General features: G+C 34.2%; 1 protein-coding gene across 5 annotated transcripts; it reads left to right on the forward strand.

Moving 5' to 3' along the window:
* The first annotated feature begins 5,234 nt into the window (after positions 1-5,234).
* Positions 5,235-9,242, forward strand: LOC112723087 (putative ubiquitin-like-specific protease 1B). 5 transcript variants are annotated; one of them, XR_003163028.3, is made up of 9 exons: positions 5,235-6,258; positions 6,431-6,507; positions 6,588-6,681; positions 6,798-6,896; positions 7,335-7,433; positions 7,525-7,644; positions 7,753-7,803; positions 8,214-8,286; positions 8,702-8,776. XR_003163028.3 is itself a non-coding variant. In XM_025774324.3 (9 exons), the coding sequence occupies exons 1-9, from the start codon at positions 5,587-5,589 to the stop codon at positions 8,762-8,764; spliced, it is 1,401 nt and encodes a 466-aa protein (XP_025630109.1). In that variant the 5' UTR covers positions 5,235-5,586; the 3' UTR covers positions 8,765-9,242. The 5 variants fall into 5 exon arrangements, 2 of the variants coding, with proteins under 2 accessions (XP_025630109.1, XP_025630111.1); XM_025774324.3 differs by having other exon boundaries at positions 7,753-7,856; positions 8,702-9,242; XM_025774326.3 differs by having other exon boundaries at positions 7,341-7,433; positions 7,753-7,856; positions 8,702-9,242.
* Positions 9,243-13,923: the final 4,681 nt, after the last annotated feature.

Below are 13,923 nucleotides of genomic sequence, written 5' to 3' on the forward strand. Positions count from 1 at the left end.
AGGCAGTGGTGCCGAGGTCGGCGCCGTCGCAAAGGAGGAAGGAAAGGACACCGTGCATGATGGAGGCGGCTGGATCCTGAGCGGCGAGGACGGCATCGCGAGTGATTCCACGGGTGTGCTTCGCGGCGGTGTTGTTGCGACACGAGGAGCACCAAATGGTCATGTGGAGGCAGCGCTGAGTTCCGACGGCGATCCTTGCAGAGGTTGGTTCTGTTGTGCTTCTTCGATTGTGGCCAAGCCACCACTACTGCAGGCGGCGGTCTTCCCCTGGGAGCGCGAGGATGAGGTTAGAACAGAACAATGGGACACGGTGGTTGTGGAGGGTGCGCATGGAAAGGGGAGTAAAGTGTGTTAGGGTAAACGAGGGAGTGGAGAGGGAGAGGAATGAGGCAAGGAGAGGAGGGGCAGCGTAGGTGGTGGTGGAAGAGGGAGTCAGGGGGCAAGAGGTGGTTGGGGTTGGAGGTGGCTAAGGACAGTGACCCACTTCACTGTTTCTGTGGAAGGATTAGGGTTCATAAATGTGAAAGATTGGGGGTCTGGGTTAAACGACGTCATTTTAGGGTGAGGGACTAATATGTCTTGTTTGGAAAAGCTACACATTTTGGTGTGAGAGGACTAATATGTCTTGTTTTAAAAAGTTACATGCCACGTGTGCTCCCGTAACGGCCAGGTCAGCGCCACGGGAGCCACATCAGCATTTTCTGTTGGGTCCAACGGAGTCACTTCAACGGAAGGGTAAATTTGTCCGCGTTTTGGACGGGTCAGGGACATAAATGTATTTTCCAATCTTTGGGGATTAAAATGTCCACAAAAAAAAAAAAAAGGTAAGGGACCTATTTGTTCTTTACTCTAATAATAATAAAATGAATAAAAATACATGTAAAGTGCAATTAAATTCCTGATTGAAATTATTTTCTAAGAGACACTGTATATAGTATCATATACTAAAAATTTTACTATTATTATTATAGAACTTAACACATCTAGTGATTTTAAAATTTTTAAATATAATCATTAATATTTTTATTAAACATGATTTATATATATCATACTTGAGTTCAAATACATAGGAAATATAATTTAACAAAAAGTTTTTTACATTAATTATTTACATAAGTTCTTAAATGAACTTAAATATTAAACATTTCTATCATTGATTAAATGATCAATATTTCTTTCAGCTCCTAAAAAAAAACCAGATACTTCATAATGAGTGGTATAATTTTCAACAACACCTTTTGCAATAAAATTTATCTTCTTTTCTTTGTCATCTTTTTTTAAGGATGCTTGATAAAGATCAACTAAGTGCATCCGGGTACGACAGATACATGACCAATAACCTTTTTCACCACAACAAAAAATATTTATTCTTTGTTAGATTTATTTTGTCCATATTATTTCTTTCTTTATCCCACTTCTATTGAGATCCTTTTTTATAAACATAATTTTTCTTCCTTCCATAATTTTTTTTCTTATCAAAGCCTTGTCATTTACCTTTTTTGGAGTTATAATTTGCCGCATTTGCTTCAGAAAATGGGGTGCTGCCAATTAGTTGCGTTTCATGATTTTTTAAAAGTAATTTATTGTTTCGTTTAGCAACAAGAAGGCAAGAAATTAATTCAAAATATTTTTTAAATTCTTTTTCTCGATACTGCTACTGTAGGAGCACATTCGAGGCATAAAAAATCGAAAAAATTTTCTCTAACATGTTATTTATCAGTTATATTTTTTTCACATAATTTTATTCGTGAGGTAATTTGGAATATTGCTGAATTATATTCATTTATGAATTTAAAATCCTGTAAACTCAAATGTATCCACTCATATCGAGTTTGAGAAAGTATCACTGTTTTTTTTATGATTATACCTTTCTTCGAGGTTTTTCCAGAAATGTAGGACTTTTAGTGTGAGATATTCATTTTTCAATTTTTTGTCAAAATGACGATGAAGGAAGGTCATAACTTTGACTTTATCCTTTTGAGATGCTTTTATTTTCGGCCTTAATGATATCTTCTATATCCATTAAATCAAGATAAATTTTGACATCTAATATTTATAATAAGTAGTTGTTTTTAGATATATTAAGAATATTAAATTTAAAATAAAAAACTTTAACATAATAAAATTTTATTACCCAAATCTTTTTAAATGTTGATTAGAGTCTCGTGTTATAAAATAAATAAATAAATAAATAATAAATAAATAATAAATAAATAATTTTAATATTAATATTTACTAATATTATTATTTCAATATAACTGACATGATTTATATATATTTGCTAATATTATATGAGTGTTATAGCGTATATCTATATTAAAGAAAAACGTCTTATATTAATTTTATGTATATATTTTATCTGAGACTTATTCCCTATTTATACACCTATTGAGTTTACTCTCTTAAATTCCATAAAATTTAAGGGGCCTGCTACACATACAAGCAAAGAGGCCCTACAAGTTTTACAAGTTTCCAGCTCACACTTCATTTACACGCGCACTCATCTCTCTTTGAATGGAACATAAACTACACGCGCCCCACTCAACGGTTGCTCTTCGCAAAATAGCGCTCCTTAATGGCGCACTCTTTCACTTTTCCAAGCCCTTCGAAGAAAACACAAACCGTCCGTTTTCGAGCAACATTCCAAACTGCAGAGATAGGACTCGTCGCGAAGATTAGAACTCTCCATCAACACAACATAGAACTCTCGATCAACAATCTCCAGAAAAAACGAAGTTATAATACTCAAGGTACGTTACGTTACTATTTTACTCATATTGTATATTTTTCACATTTCGAAAACGAAGAACTAGGTTTTACTATTCTTCTACGTTCTTCTAGGTTTTACTGTTCTTCTTGTTCTAGGTCTCATTTTACAGTTTTTAATGTTCTACTTGTTCTAGGTTTTATTGTTATTCTTGCTTCTAGGTTATTCTGTTCTTCTTAGTTGTTCTAGGTGTTACTGTTCTTGTTGTTCTAGTTCTTCTGGTAACTGATTTTTGGGAGTATATTGCGTGATTTGGTGGGTGTATATTGAGTATTTTGTTGGGTGTATATAGCATAATTTGTTGGGTGTATATTTCTGAACTGATATACTGTAATATAGTCAACAGTTGCAACTGTTCTAATATTTGCTTGTCCATGGGTGTATATTGTTTGACCTTGTAATGTTGCTTGACCTTGTATATTAATCCATGTTTGAGTGATATCTGACTGATATCTATGGGTGTATCTGACTCATATCTATGGGTGTATCTTACTGATATCTATGGGTGTATTTTTCATTTCAGAAAAAATAGCAGGCAGAAACCAAGCTGAAAAAAATGTAAGAACAAATATATGTCTTAGATGAAATCAGTTTTATATAATAGAAATATATCTGACTATAATTTTGCTTTGTTTACAGCAAATCAAAGACCTTAAGTGTGCAACACATTTGTTAAGTGAGAAATTCAAAAACATGAGCGAGGAGAAAAAAACAATTGTTAGGGATTTGGGATTTGGTGGCCTGATGCACATTTGTTAAGTTGAATATACACCAAAAAATCTATCCCCTGATGCTTTATCCCTAAAACCCTGAACCCTAAACACTTAAAACCTAAACCTTAACCCCTAACTTGTAAACCCTAAAACCTAAACCGTAAACCCTAAAACCCTAAACCCTAATACCTAAAACCCTTAAACCGTTGTAAAAAAAAAAACAAACAGTATTTTATAACATAAAAACAAGATTCTGAAGTATATATATGTATATATATGTAAAATGTGAAATACAAGAAAATTCAGAAATACACCCCAAAAAAACACTGCTTTTACATCCAAAAGAATGCATGCTCTTGCTCCTTTGTGTGCTTCTCATCCCTGCCCAGAAGTGGTGATCCAGATAGATTGGAATCCATATATGACGGTCTTCATAGAGATCTGCAGAATACACCCAAACACAGACTCTAAATACACCCGAAAAAAATTAAATTTACACCTCTGCTGCAGATTTTAAACAAACATTACCTGAAAGCCACTTGTTGTCCATAAGACCAAAATTCAGCAGAAAATTATTCCAATTCCTATCAAATAAGTCTTTAAGCACACCCACGCTTCTCGCACTTCTCTCGTAATGTAATTCCTCACATCCTTTTCAATAAAATTTAACAAACTGGTCATCAACAGAGAGAGGCTGCAGAATACACCATGTCAAAAACAAAAAATACACCCAATCATGTTTGATCTAATACACCCGAACGACAACAACTCAACTAAAATAACAAAAAAAGCCATAAACTGTAAATACACCCACACTTCCCCCAAAAATACACCCAAAAAAGTCTGATCTAATACACCCGAGCGTCTGCTATAAATTGCAAATAATTAATCAAAACTAATACATTAGATTCAATCCACAGATTTATGTTCACGCGTTAGTTTCACAGTCAATGTTCACGAATTATTCAGCTACACAATGCTATACAAATAACTGCAACAAAATTCAGAGTAATCATATGTAAATCGCTCTCGCTCCTTTGTGTGCTTCTCATCCCTGCCCAGAAGTGGTGATCCAGATAGATTGGAATCCATATATGACGGTCTTTATAGAGATCTGCAGAATACACCCAAACACAGACTATAAATACACCCGAAAAAAAAATTAAATTTACACCTCTACTGCAGATTTTAAACAAACATTACCTGAAAGCCACTTGTTGTCCACAAGACAAAAATTCAGCAGAAAATCATTCCAATTCCTAGCAAATAAGTCTTTAAGCACACCCACGCTTCTCGCACTTCTCTCGTAATGTAATCCCTCACATCCTGAGGTTGAATCATCCATTATCTTCAAAACGAGTTCAAACTTTGATTTCAGAAACCAGAAAATCGAAAAGAAAACGAAGCTGGAGTTACAGAGAGAGGAACTAACGTCAATGACGAAGAACAAACCAGTGAGGAAGGAGGAGAAAAGAACGATCGAAAAAGCAGAGGAAGACGCGCGAGAAGAAGAACGAGCAAATTTAGAAAGAAGGAGATATATAGCGCGTGTAAGGGACGTAGCACTTGCAGCGTGTTTTGGGGGGTTAGGGATTAATTGACTTGTAATGCTTACAAGCCCTAATCGCTTGTATGTAGAGCTTTTCCGAAAATTTAATCTCTCCTGATAACAAGAGTCTCCCCATTTTTAAAAAATTCAGCCGCCCATAAACATCTATATCACAACATGGAGGTCCCAATTTACAAACACATTATGTTTTACTGTTTTAGGAACTATTTTTCGCTGTTAATCCATTTGAAAGAGGTTGTATTTTTCTGGTAGTGCCGCGAAAGGCCGAAGCAAAGTGGAAGAAAATGAGAATCACAAAATCGCCAACTCCTCAATTCATTCATATAAAGCCCAAATTCGCTTTTTTGATTCATTTCCCTCTCACTTTAATCTCTAATTATTACCCTTCGCCAACGTGATTCTTCAAAATAATTGCGTTTTGAGTTCATTCGGCTGCGTTTCATCTGCTTTAAGTTCTCTCGCCGAATCCCCAAATTCACATTGCTGAACATGCTTCTTCTTCGGCGAATTCATCGTTTCTGAGCTCTGCTGCATCAATGGGTCTCATTAGTAGTAGCAACAACAAACGGCACCAACAGTGCATGAATTTGAATCGCATGTATCCGTCTCCGAATTCCTCAGATTCCCGCACATTAAAAAGAGCTAAGTTCCAATCAACGAGCATGAACTCAACTCCTTTAAGATCATCTCCCACTAGTACTGGTTCAAGAGTTTCCCGGTACCCAAATGCAGTGCTACCGTTGCATAGGGAGGTTCACGCTCCTTGCAGATCCAAAAAGTTCGGTCTTTTGAATATTTCAGGAACTCAGAAGGAGATTGGTAAGGGTAGGGGCAATGATGCGTTGCATAACAAGTACCGCGTGTACCAGCAGGCGAAGGATTCTGCACTTGCTTGCATTCGATTATTTGAAAAGCGCAAGGAGGCGGCGCAAGTCGACACTGCTGGTCGCAACAAGGAGGTTTATGTCATAGAAGATGATGACGAAGAAGGACCATCCATTGTGACAGAACAGAGTTTGAAAGGGGATGATATGGCTTTGACTGGGATGCATGATTTTGATGCTAAGGATGTTGTAGGATTTTTGCAGCAATCAACTCCTTTGGTTTCTGAGTCCATAAATAGTAATTTGAATGTGGTTTATGCTGAGAGGACGCTGGACACTCTATCCTTGAGCCCCGAGCATCCGAAGAAGGAACCACTTGTAGAGGTGAATTTCATTCATTCTTCCATCTTTGTAGATGTTGTTATTTAGGCTATAGTGCTTTTCCTAATTCTGTTAAATTAGAATGAAGTATATCAATGTGTTGACTTTGTTATCAAGGAATAAGATGGGGTTTAAAGTGTTTGTGCAATTTACAAAGTGTTGCTATGGATTTCAGCTGGTGTCACTGAAACCTTTTGTTCCTCTTACAAAGGAGGAAGAAGATGAGGTTGCACGTGCCTTTTCTGCTGACAGGTATGCTTTTACAATTTTGTTTGTATGTCAGCAAAATGGTTTTAGCTGGTTCATCTCTCATTGAGGGCTTGCTTATGCAGGAAGAAGGTTTTGGTCACCCATTATAAATCCAACATTGAGATCACAGGCGGAACGTTTCAGTGCCTCAGGCGGGGTGGATGGTTAAATGACAAGGTGATATTATTTGCTTATTGTTTATTCTGAAGAAGAGAAGAATTTGGTATTAAAAAAATATCCTGATTTCAAATCGTTACTCCTCCAATTTAATGATTCTGTACTTTCTTTTGCAGGTGATAGATTTGTACCTGGTACTTCTGAAAGAGAGGGAGAGAAGGAAGGCAAAGAATTCTCTCCAATGTCATTTTTTCAGTACCTTTTTCTACACAAAGGTAACATGTTTTTAATTATAATGTAACCTAGGTAGTGTTTGCATGCACAAACTCATTCACTTGATGGCTTGTTTTCCAACGATGACAAAACACCTGATTTGAATTATCTTATATTGAAAGGCTAAATCGCTGAAGGAAAAGTGTAAATCCTAATTATGGATACCCCATTATTCTAAATTTCCTTCTTGTTGTTTGTTCCTGCCCACCCCATTTGGGGGTGAGACAATAGTGCTTCTGATTGGCTACAAGCTCATTTTGTTCCTTCTTGATTGGTGTATAGTATACTAATATTATGGGAAAACACATCCTATCTAGGCCGTAATGAGGGAAACATAAACATCATTCATTTATATTTATATGGTTTACACTCTGTCTATAATTGCTATGCAATTTAGCCGTATTGGTATGTTGTTAATGCTCTTCATTTTGAATGTCAAGTGGCAGTTGATAAGTGGGAAGAATGGTTATGATTTCAACTCTGTAAGGAGATGGACCAGTCAAAAGAAACTGGGATACATCCCCCATGAATGCGATAAAGTAAATTGTGTTGATCATTTTTTTTTTCTTTCTCAAAATCAATTGAATTGCTTTTCATGCTGCTCTTTTACTTTTTTGTTGATGTTCCTAGATATTTGTACCTATTCATCGAACGTCTCATTGGTGTTTGGCTGTCATCAATCAAAAAGAGAAAAAATTCCAGTATCTTGACTCTCTGAGAGGAACAGATACCCAAGTGCTGGAAGTGCTGGTAAAATTTTTGGTCTGTCAATTAAATAGGATGTTGCAGATAGATGTATATGCCTTTACCTTACATTAGTGCAAAGTTTTTCGAATGTTTATCATTGATGCCCTCCAGGCTAGGTATTTTGTAGATGAAGTAAAGGACAAGACTGGAAAAGACACCGATGTAAGTTCTTGGGAGAAAGAATTTGTCAAAGACCATCCTAAACAATTGAATTGGTGTGTATTATAATCTTTTACTACAGGGATCATAATTTAGTTTGGCGCTTTTTTCTCCTGCTCTTTGAATAATCAGGAAAATTTTTTCCAATAAACAAAAGCAGTACTAACATATATCCTCTGAATAAAGTATGGCACACAAGAATTTCTTTAATGTTGTAACAGTAAAAGTATAAGAATAAACGCAATGAATGTTTTTTATCACCAGTAATTACAAACCTTGTATTTCATTCTTTCATTATCCCTCTAATCTTTGCACACCACGTGCTTTTAAGGGTTTTATTGTAGCTTACGGTATTTACAGCAGTTTTGTTTTTGGGTGAATTATTTTCTGAATTCAATTGTTTTTTTGGACAGCTATGATTGTGGGATGTTTATGATCAAATATGCTGATTTCTACAGTAGAAATATGAGATTGTGTTTTGGCCAGGTAAGAAGCAGAGCAATCTATTCTAGCTTGAAAGTTATGCTTCTGATTTGCATTTATTTTGGATTGTTAAAATTAATTTCTCCCCCCCCCCCCCCCCAAAAAAAAAAATCAAATCAATAATCACAGGTGAGCTGTTAATCTGTGGCTGATCAGAAATGCACTCGTAGTGCCAATTCAGACAGTGTTGCTACCAATAATTTTTCATTGCAAAATGTTTCAAGTCTTGTTATTTGCTTGAAATTTCTTCTTTTTTTTTTTAAAAAAAAACAAGTGTGGTTTCTGCAGGTTGTGTATGGTGTGAGGAATAACTGATATAATATCAATGATTCCTTGATGGATGCATATTTTAAATAATGTCATCATATGCTTTTATATGGTGTGACTCAGAATTTGGATCCCTCTTGGTCATTTGTAGGGAGACATGCCTTACTTCCGGCTTAGAACAGCTAAGGAAATCTTGAGACTAGAAGCTGACTAAGCTAAGGAGTGATCAATGACCATACTTTTGGGTGCATTTGTGATTTTGGGATATGATTGATGAGATTAATAGCGTCTGCTTAGGAGGACTCACTTTTTGTCAACAGTTTCAGATTGAGGATTGGACTGACCAAGTGACTATCAGGATTCTGGATTCCAACCAGGTATATCCACAATGGTAGTGTATAATCCAGTAAAAATTTGTATTTGTACATACCACGAGAACCGAATCATTAGAATAGGAGTCTTGTCTTTTTTCTTAAGAGTTATTTTTGTAAGATCCAATCATCCAATCAGACTGATCCTGTCTTCCTAGGCAACTAGTTTGTTTACCATTACCAATTACCATCATTCACTTCTAGGTTTTGACCTTGTCTGTATCCTGTGAAACGATTTCTCAGTTGGGTCAGATTCTCATTCTCACGTCCATCGAATAGAAAGCACTCCTAGCGAGTTAAATCACAAAGTGGTCTTTGAAATTTGCCACTTGCATTGAAAAAGTCTTCAAGATTCTAATTGCACCACAAAGGTCTTCGAAATTGAAAAGTTGCACGTTAGTCCTACCCCTTTTCTATCATTACTTGTCAACCTATGAGTGACTTGGCACATATTCTTTTAGGTTGGACTAGATAAAATGATGTTGCTTTAGTTTTGATGCTAAATATTTGATGAAACAATGTCATTTATTCTTTAACATTGTCGGCGACAATTGCAAACGATTATCATTGTTTCTAAGAGTACACAAGAACAAACCGTATTTAAAAATGGATTATATTTTTGTACTTTTACATTAGTTTTTTTAATAATACGTACTTATAAAAAACTCATAGAAAAAAATAAAATTATTCAAATGATTATTTGTTCAATTACGAATAACACATGCATACAGGTAGGGGTGCACAGACCCGGCCCGGCCCGAAGGCCCGGCCCGGTCCCGAACACTTTTGGGGCTAATTTGATGTGATTTCATCGGGTTTAGGGCCGGGTAAGGGTCTCAAAAATAGACCCGGTCATTATTTCGGGTCGGGTCCGAGCCATAGCTCGGGTCACCCGAAGTCGGCCCGGTGGCCTGGTCATCATACACAATTAATATTTTGTGTTATTAGTGATGGAACATGACTATTCTTATGTGGAATTTAAGTATTGTAAATCTTAATATTTTGTGTTATTAGTCATTATAAGACTATAAGTTAATGTTTTATGTTTAGAATGCATAATATTGTGTTATTTGTATGTATTTAAATATTTGGTATTATTAGACAATATTAGTATTGATTGTGGTTATACTTTAGTATTGATTGTGGTTATGCTTTAATTTTGAAGAAGGGTTGGTTCTTGTTATATTTTTCTAAGTGAATTTTATCATGTTAAATAATGGTTGGAGTCTTGGAACTTTGGATATTTTTACATGCTAGCTTACAAGAAGGTATCAATGTAATGTAATGTTAACGGCCCGGTTTTCACCCGGTTTTCACCCGGTTTTTACCCGGTATAATTGTGGCCCGAAAGTGTATTGGTTTCATCGGGTCTAGGGCCGGGTTCGGGTCTAATAAATAGACCCGGTGTATATTTCGGGCCGGGTCTGGGTCACATCAAACCCGGCTTCACCCGGCCCATGTGCACCCCTACATACAGGGATCCAACACGAAGAAAGAAGCGGTTGTGAAGCTTAAGAATTTGAAGTTCAATAAGGGGATGGTGGAACTTATTCCCACAAAAAAAATTGTATTCTGGCATATAATCCAAGAATAATTTTTCTATGGAAATAAAGTTTTTTTTTATTCCAAAAAAAATCCCTTAAAGACCTTATGACAAAGATGCTTCTTAGACCTTTTAAGTTTGGTTTGGTAAAATATTTTAAAAATATAAATAAAAAAAATTATGTGCTTGTACTTATACCTTTTAAAAGATATGGATGCTTTTGAAAGTTCTTAAGGTAAAATTTTTTAAAGATGACTTGTGTTTATCAAAATTAGACCGTCTAATATAATTTCATACATTAATTAATATTCAAATTTAATTCTTACATTAATGTTTATTATAGTATTTTTAAATTTTACAAGCTATTTTATCAAATGCATTTGTTGTTTGTGTTTATTAAAAGTTATTTTTTATTTAATTTATCAAAGATAGATGTTATAACTTTTAATAAATTATCTTTTAAAAGTTAGTTTTTACAAACTATTTTAAAAAAGTAAAAATTTTACCAAACTAAGTCTTATATTATTAATTTATAATAAAATCTTAAAAAAATCTTATTCATTAAAATAAAGAGATGTTTCTATTTATCTAAAGTACATTTTGTTTCTATTTTGGTTTCTTTAAGGCTTAAGCGGATTATTATATTAATTAATTTAATACAATAATTTTGGCTAGTATTAATCTGACTCCGGTTATATGATTTGCTAAATAACATTACTAATGTTTAAGAATTTCTTTTTCTAAAAATATAGTGTTTAACTAATAAGGGTTCATGTCAACTGTCAAGGCTATTAATTAAATTTTTTATAAAAAAATACAAAATTTAAATTTTTAATATAGTAAAATATTTAAATATTTTGACTAATAATAATCTTAAATATGGGATACATGTTATCTGAAACCAGAAAATTATGAAATTAACGGTCATTAAGGAGAGAGAGATTCATTTTTATTCAATTAATAACATGGTAGTCAATTACAAAAATTGATTTCATGGTTAATTCAATTAGGAAAAATATAGGTAGATAATAAAAATATTAAATAATGTGAATAATAAATATATCGAATGTTTAATTTATTAGTTGTATGAATGTTTATCCTAATATTAAGATTTAGATGAATAATTTAGGAGTGTAATTTATTTTTATTTTATTGAACTAATTTTAGAGCTTATTATTCACGTTGTTCACAACAATTATTGGCTACCTATCAAATTCCATTCAATTAAGATGTAAGGGATATTTTCCTCCAACAAAAGGAGCTATGTACATATATTGCTAATCTATTTTTCTTTTATTACCAAAGATATGAAGACTCAAACTCGTAATTTCTTAGATGAATATGAGGAGATTATGACATTTGAGCTATTACTCATTGACATATATTGTTACTTACCCGATGTAAGAGCTTCTTCTTTCGTGTCTCTCTAATCCCGCACCTTTTTTCTCTGCCTATTTAATACTAAGGCGTAACTGATAGAAATCAGAAATGACTATGTTCGGTTAAGTCATTTGATTAAGCAGCTTTAAACACGTCTTTAAGGTGAAAGGATCAGGAAAGAAATAAGCAAGTGCTTAAGCGCGATGAAAAAGCTCACTTATTGGCTCACGAACTCCAACTACAAACTCAGAACTACAACTCCCTTCTCTATTTCACTCTCAGGCCGAATTGAATTCATTCAGGAATGCATTTTCTTTTCTTTTAGCTAGAGTATTGTTCTTCATCAGTTATTCCTCACTTTTTTTTTGGACATTAATCTAATCCTCACTTTTAATTAAGGTTTTAGGGCAAGAAAGTCCAAACGTGGAGAATCTGCCTTGTTCTCAAAACTCTCAACCTTGTGTATAAATAAGTTTTGCTGCCACCTATATAGGGTTGATGGAGCTGTAGCTTACTCGTTAACTTTAAACATATGTTGGAGAGTTTGAATTTTATTTTATTTATGCAATAATCTATTACACAGTGACAAATTCGTAAATGAAATTCAAATTTTTGACGAATTAGTTATTAGTTTGTCAGGCAGGATGATATCGTGAAAAAAATTTTGTTGCGTCAACTTCAACTCTTTCACTCTCTGCTTCGCTCCATCCATGGCGCACGCCCCTTTTCCATCTTCTGCTCTGTAAATATGTTGGTTTACCAGGACCTCATCACAGGCACCTTCATGCTCTCTTCTTTTCCCCCACGTCGCTTCTCAATTCATACCAATTTGCTTTGTTTCTCGCACCTTATTTTTGCACTAACGGTTGGATCTTAATTAGTCAATGACCAAGCTCAGAAGGTTGTTGACACATTCAGTTTCTCGATGAACACAAACAAGCTCTCTTCAAAAACAAGTAATTGACCTACACGTTTTTCAGTCAACTTGGAAAAATTTTGAGTGCCTCATTGCACACTGAACTACAATTTTGTTGGACAAGTCTTCAAGTTCATTGTCAATTGAAATATTTAATTGCTCTACTTTTTTCATGTTTCCCCACTATCCTATATGATTCCTATCCTACATGTGCTAGATTTTAGTCTCTGCTGAATTTATGACACCTATTTTGTTGTAAAAGCTAGTAGGGGTGGATGTGAATTGATTACTTTAAAGACCACGTAGGTAGCCGCAATCATATAGACTTTAAGTTGTGAGCATTGGTTACGCACTCAGGCTAAGTATCTTTCAGTTACTAGTTTATGTCCTGAAAGAAAAATCTTATCTATACTACTTATTCATTCATACACAGTTAGCTTGGAGGCAGCTTTTGACAACTGCAATTATGAATTCAACATGACATTTTACATCGTAATTAATTAGTACTTGACAACACATGTTAGCCATGTTATTGCCACGCCATTCATTTTAAAACGAAACTTAAAAAGAGATTAATATTCATGAGAATTTCATGTGAATTGCAATATATATTAGCTATTTTTCCATTTTTGCCAAGTCGTTTTATTTCTATTAGCTGACAATATACAAAAAATGTTAAGTTTGTTCGCACTAATGTGAAGTCGCTTATTTCTCCTCATGGTTAAACAATGCCCGAAAGGAAAAGAGGAAAAAAAAAAAAGTAAAAATGTTGTCAAAATAAATAGTCCCAATACCACATTATTATTATTATTATTATTATTATTATTATTATTATTATTAATTTATTATATATAGTCAAAAACTCATATGCAGATGACTTCATATGAAATTGTGAATTGAGAATATAACAATTTAGTCAAATATATCAAATTATTTAACGGTTTTTAATTAACAAATGTATGAATTTCTTTACCATTAATCCATTAAATATTAACTAAAGACACCGTTTCAAAGATTGTATATTGCTGTCAAAATAAATAATCTCAAATTATTATATATTATTGTATACCTTGACATGCATAGAGAAATGATGAAAAGAAATTTGTGTATGAATCTCTCTGCAGTCTGCTCATTGGTTGAGTTTGGGTAGCCATGGGGCATGA

The sequence above is a fragment of the Arachis hypogaea genome, chromosome 11 (assembly GCF_003086295.3).
Source record: "Arachis hypogaea cultivar Tifrunner chromosome 11, arahy.Tifrunner.gnm2.J5K5, whole genome shotgun sequence".
In the NCBI taxonomy this organism is placed as follows: domain Eukaryota; kingdom Viridiplantae; phylum Streptophyta; class Magnoliopsida; order Fabales; family Fabaceae; genus Arachis; species Arachis hypogaea.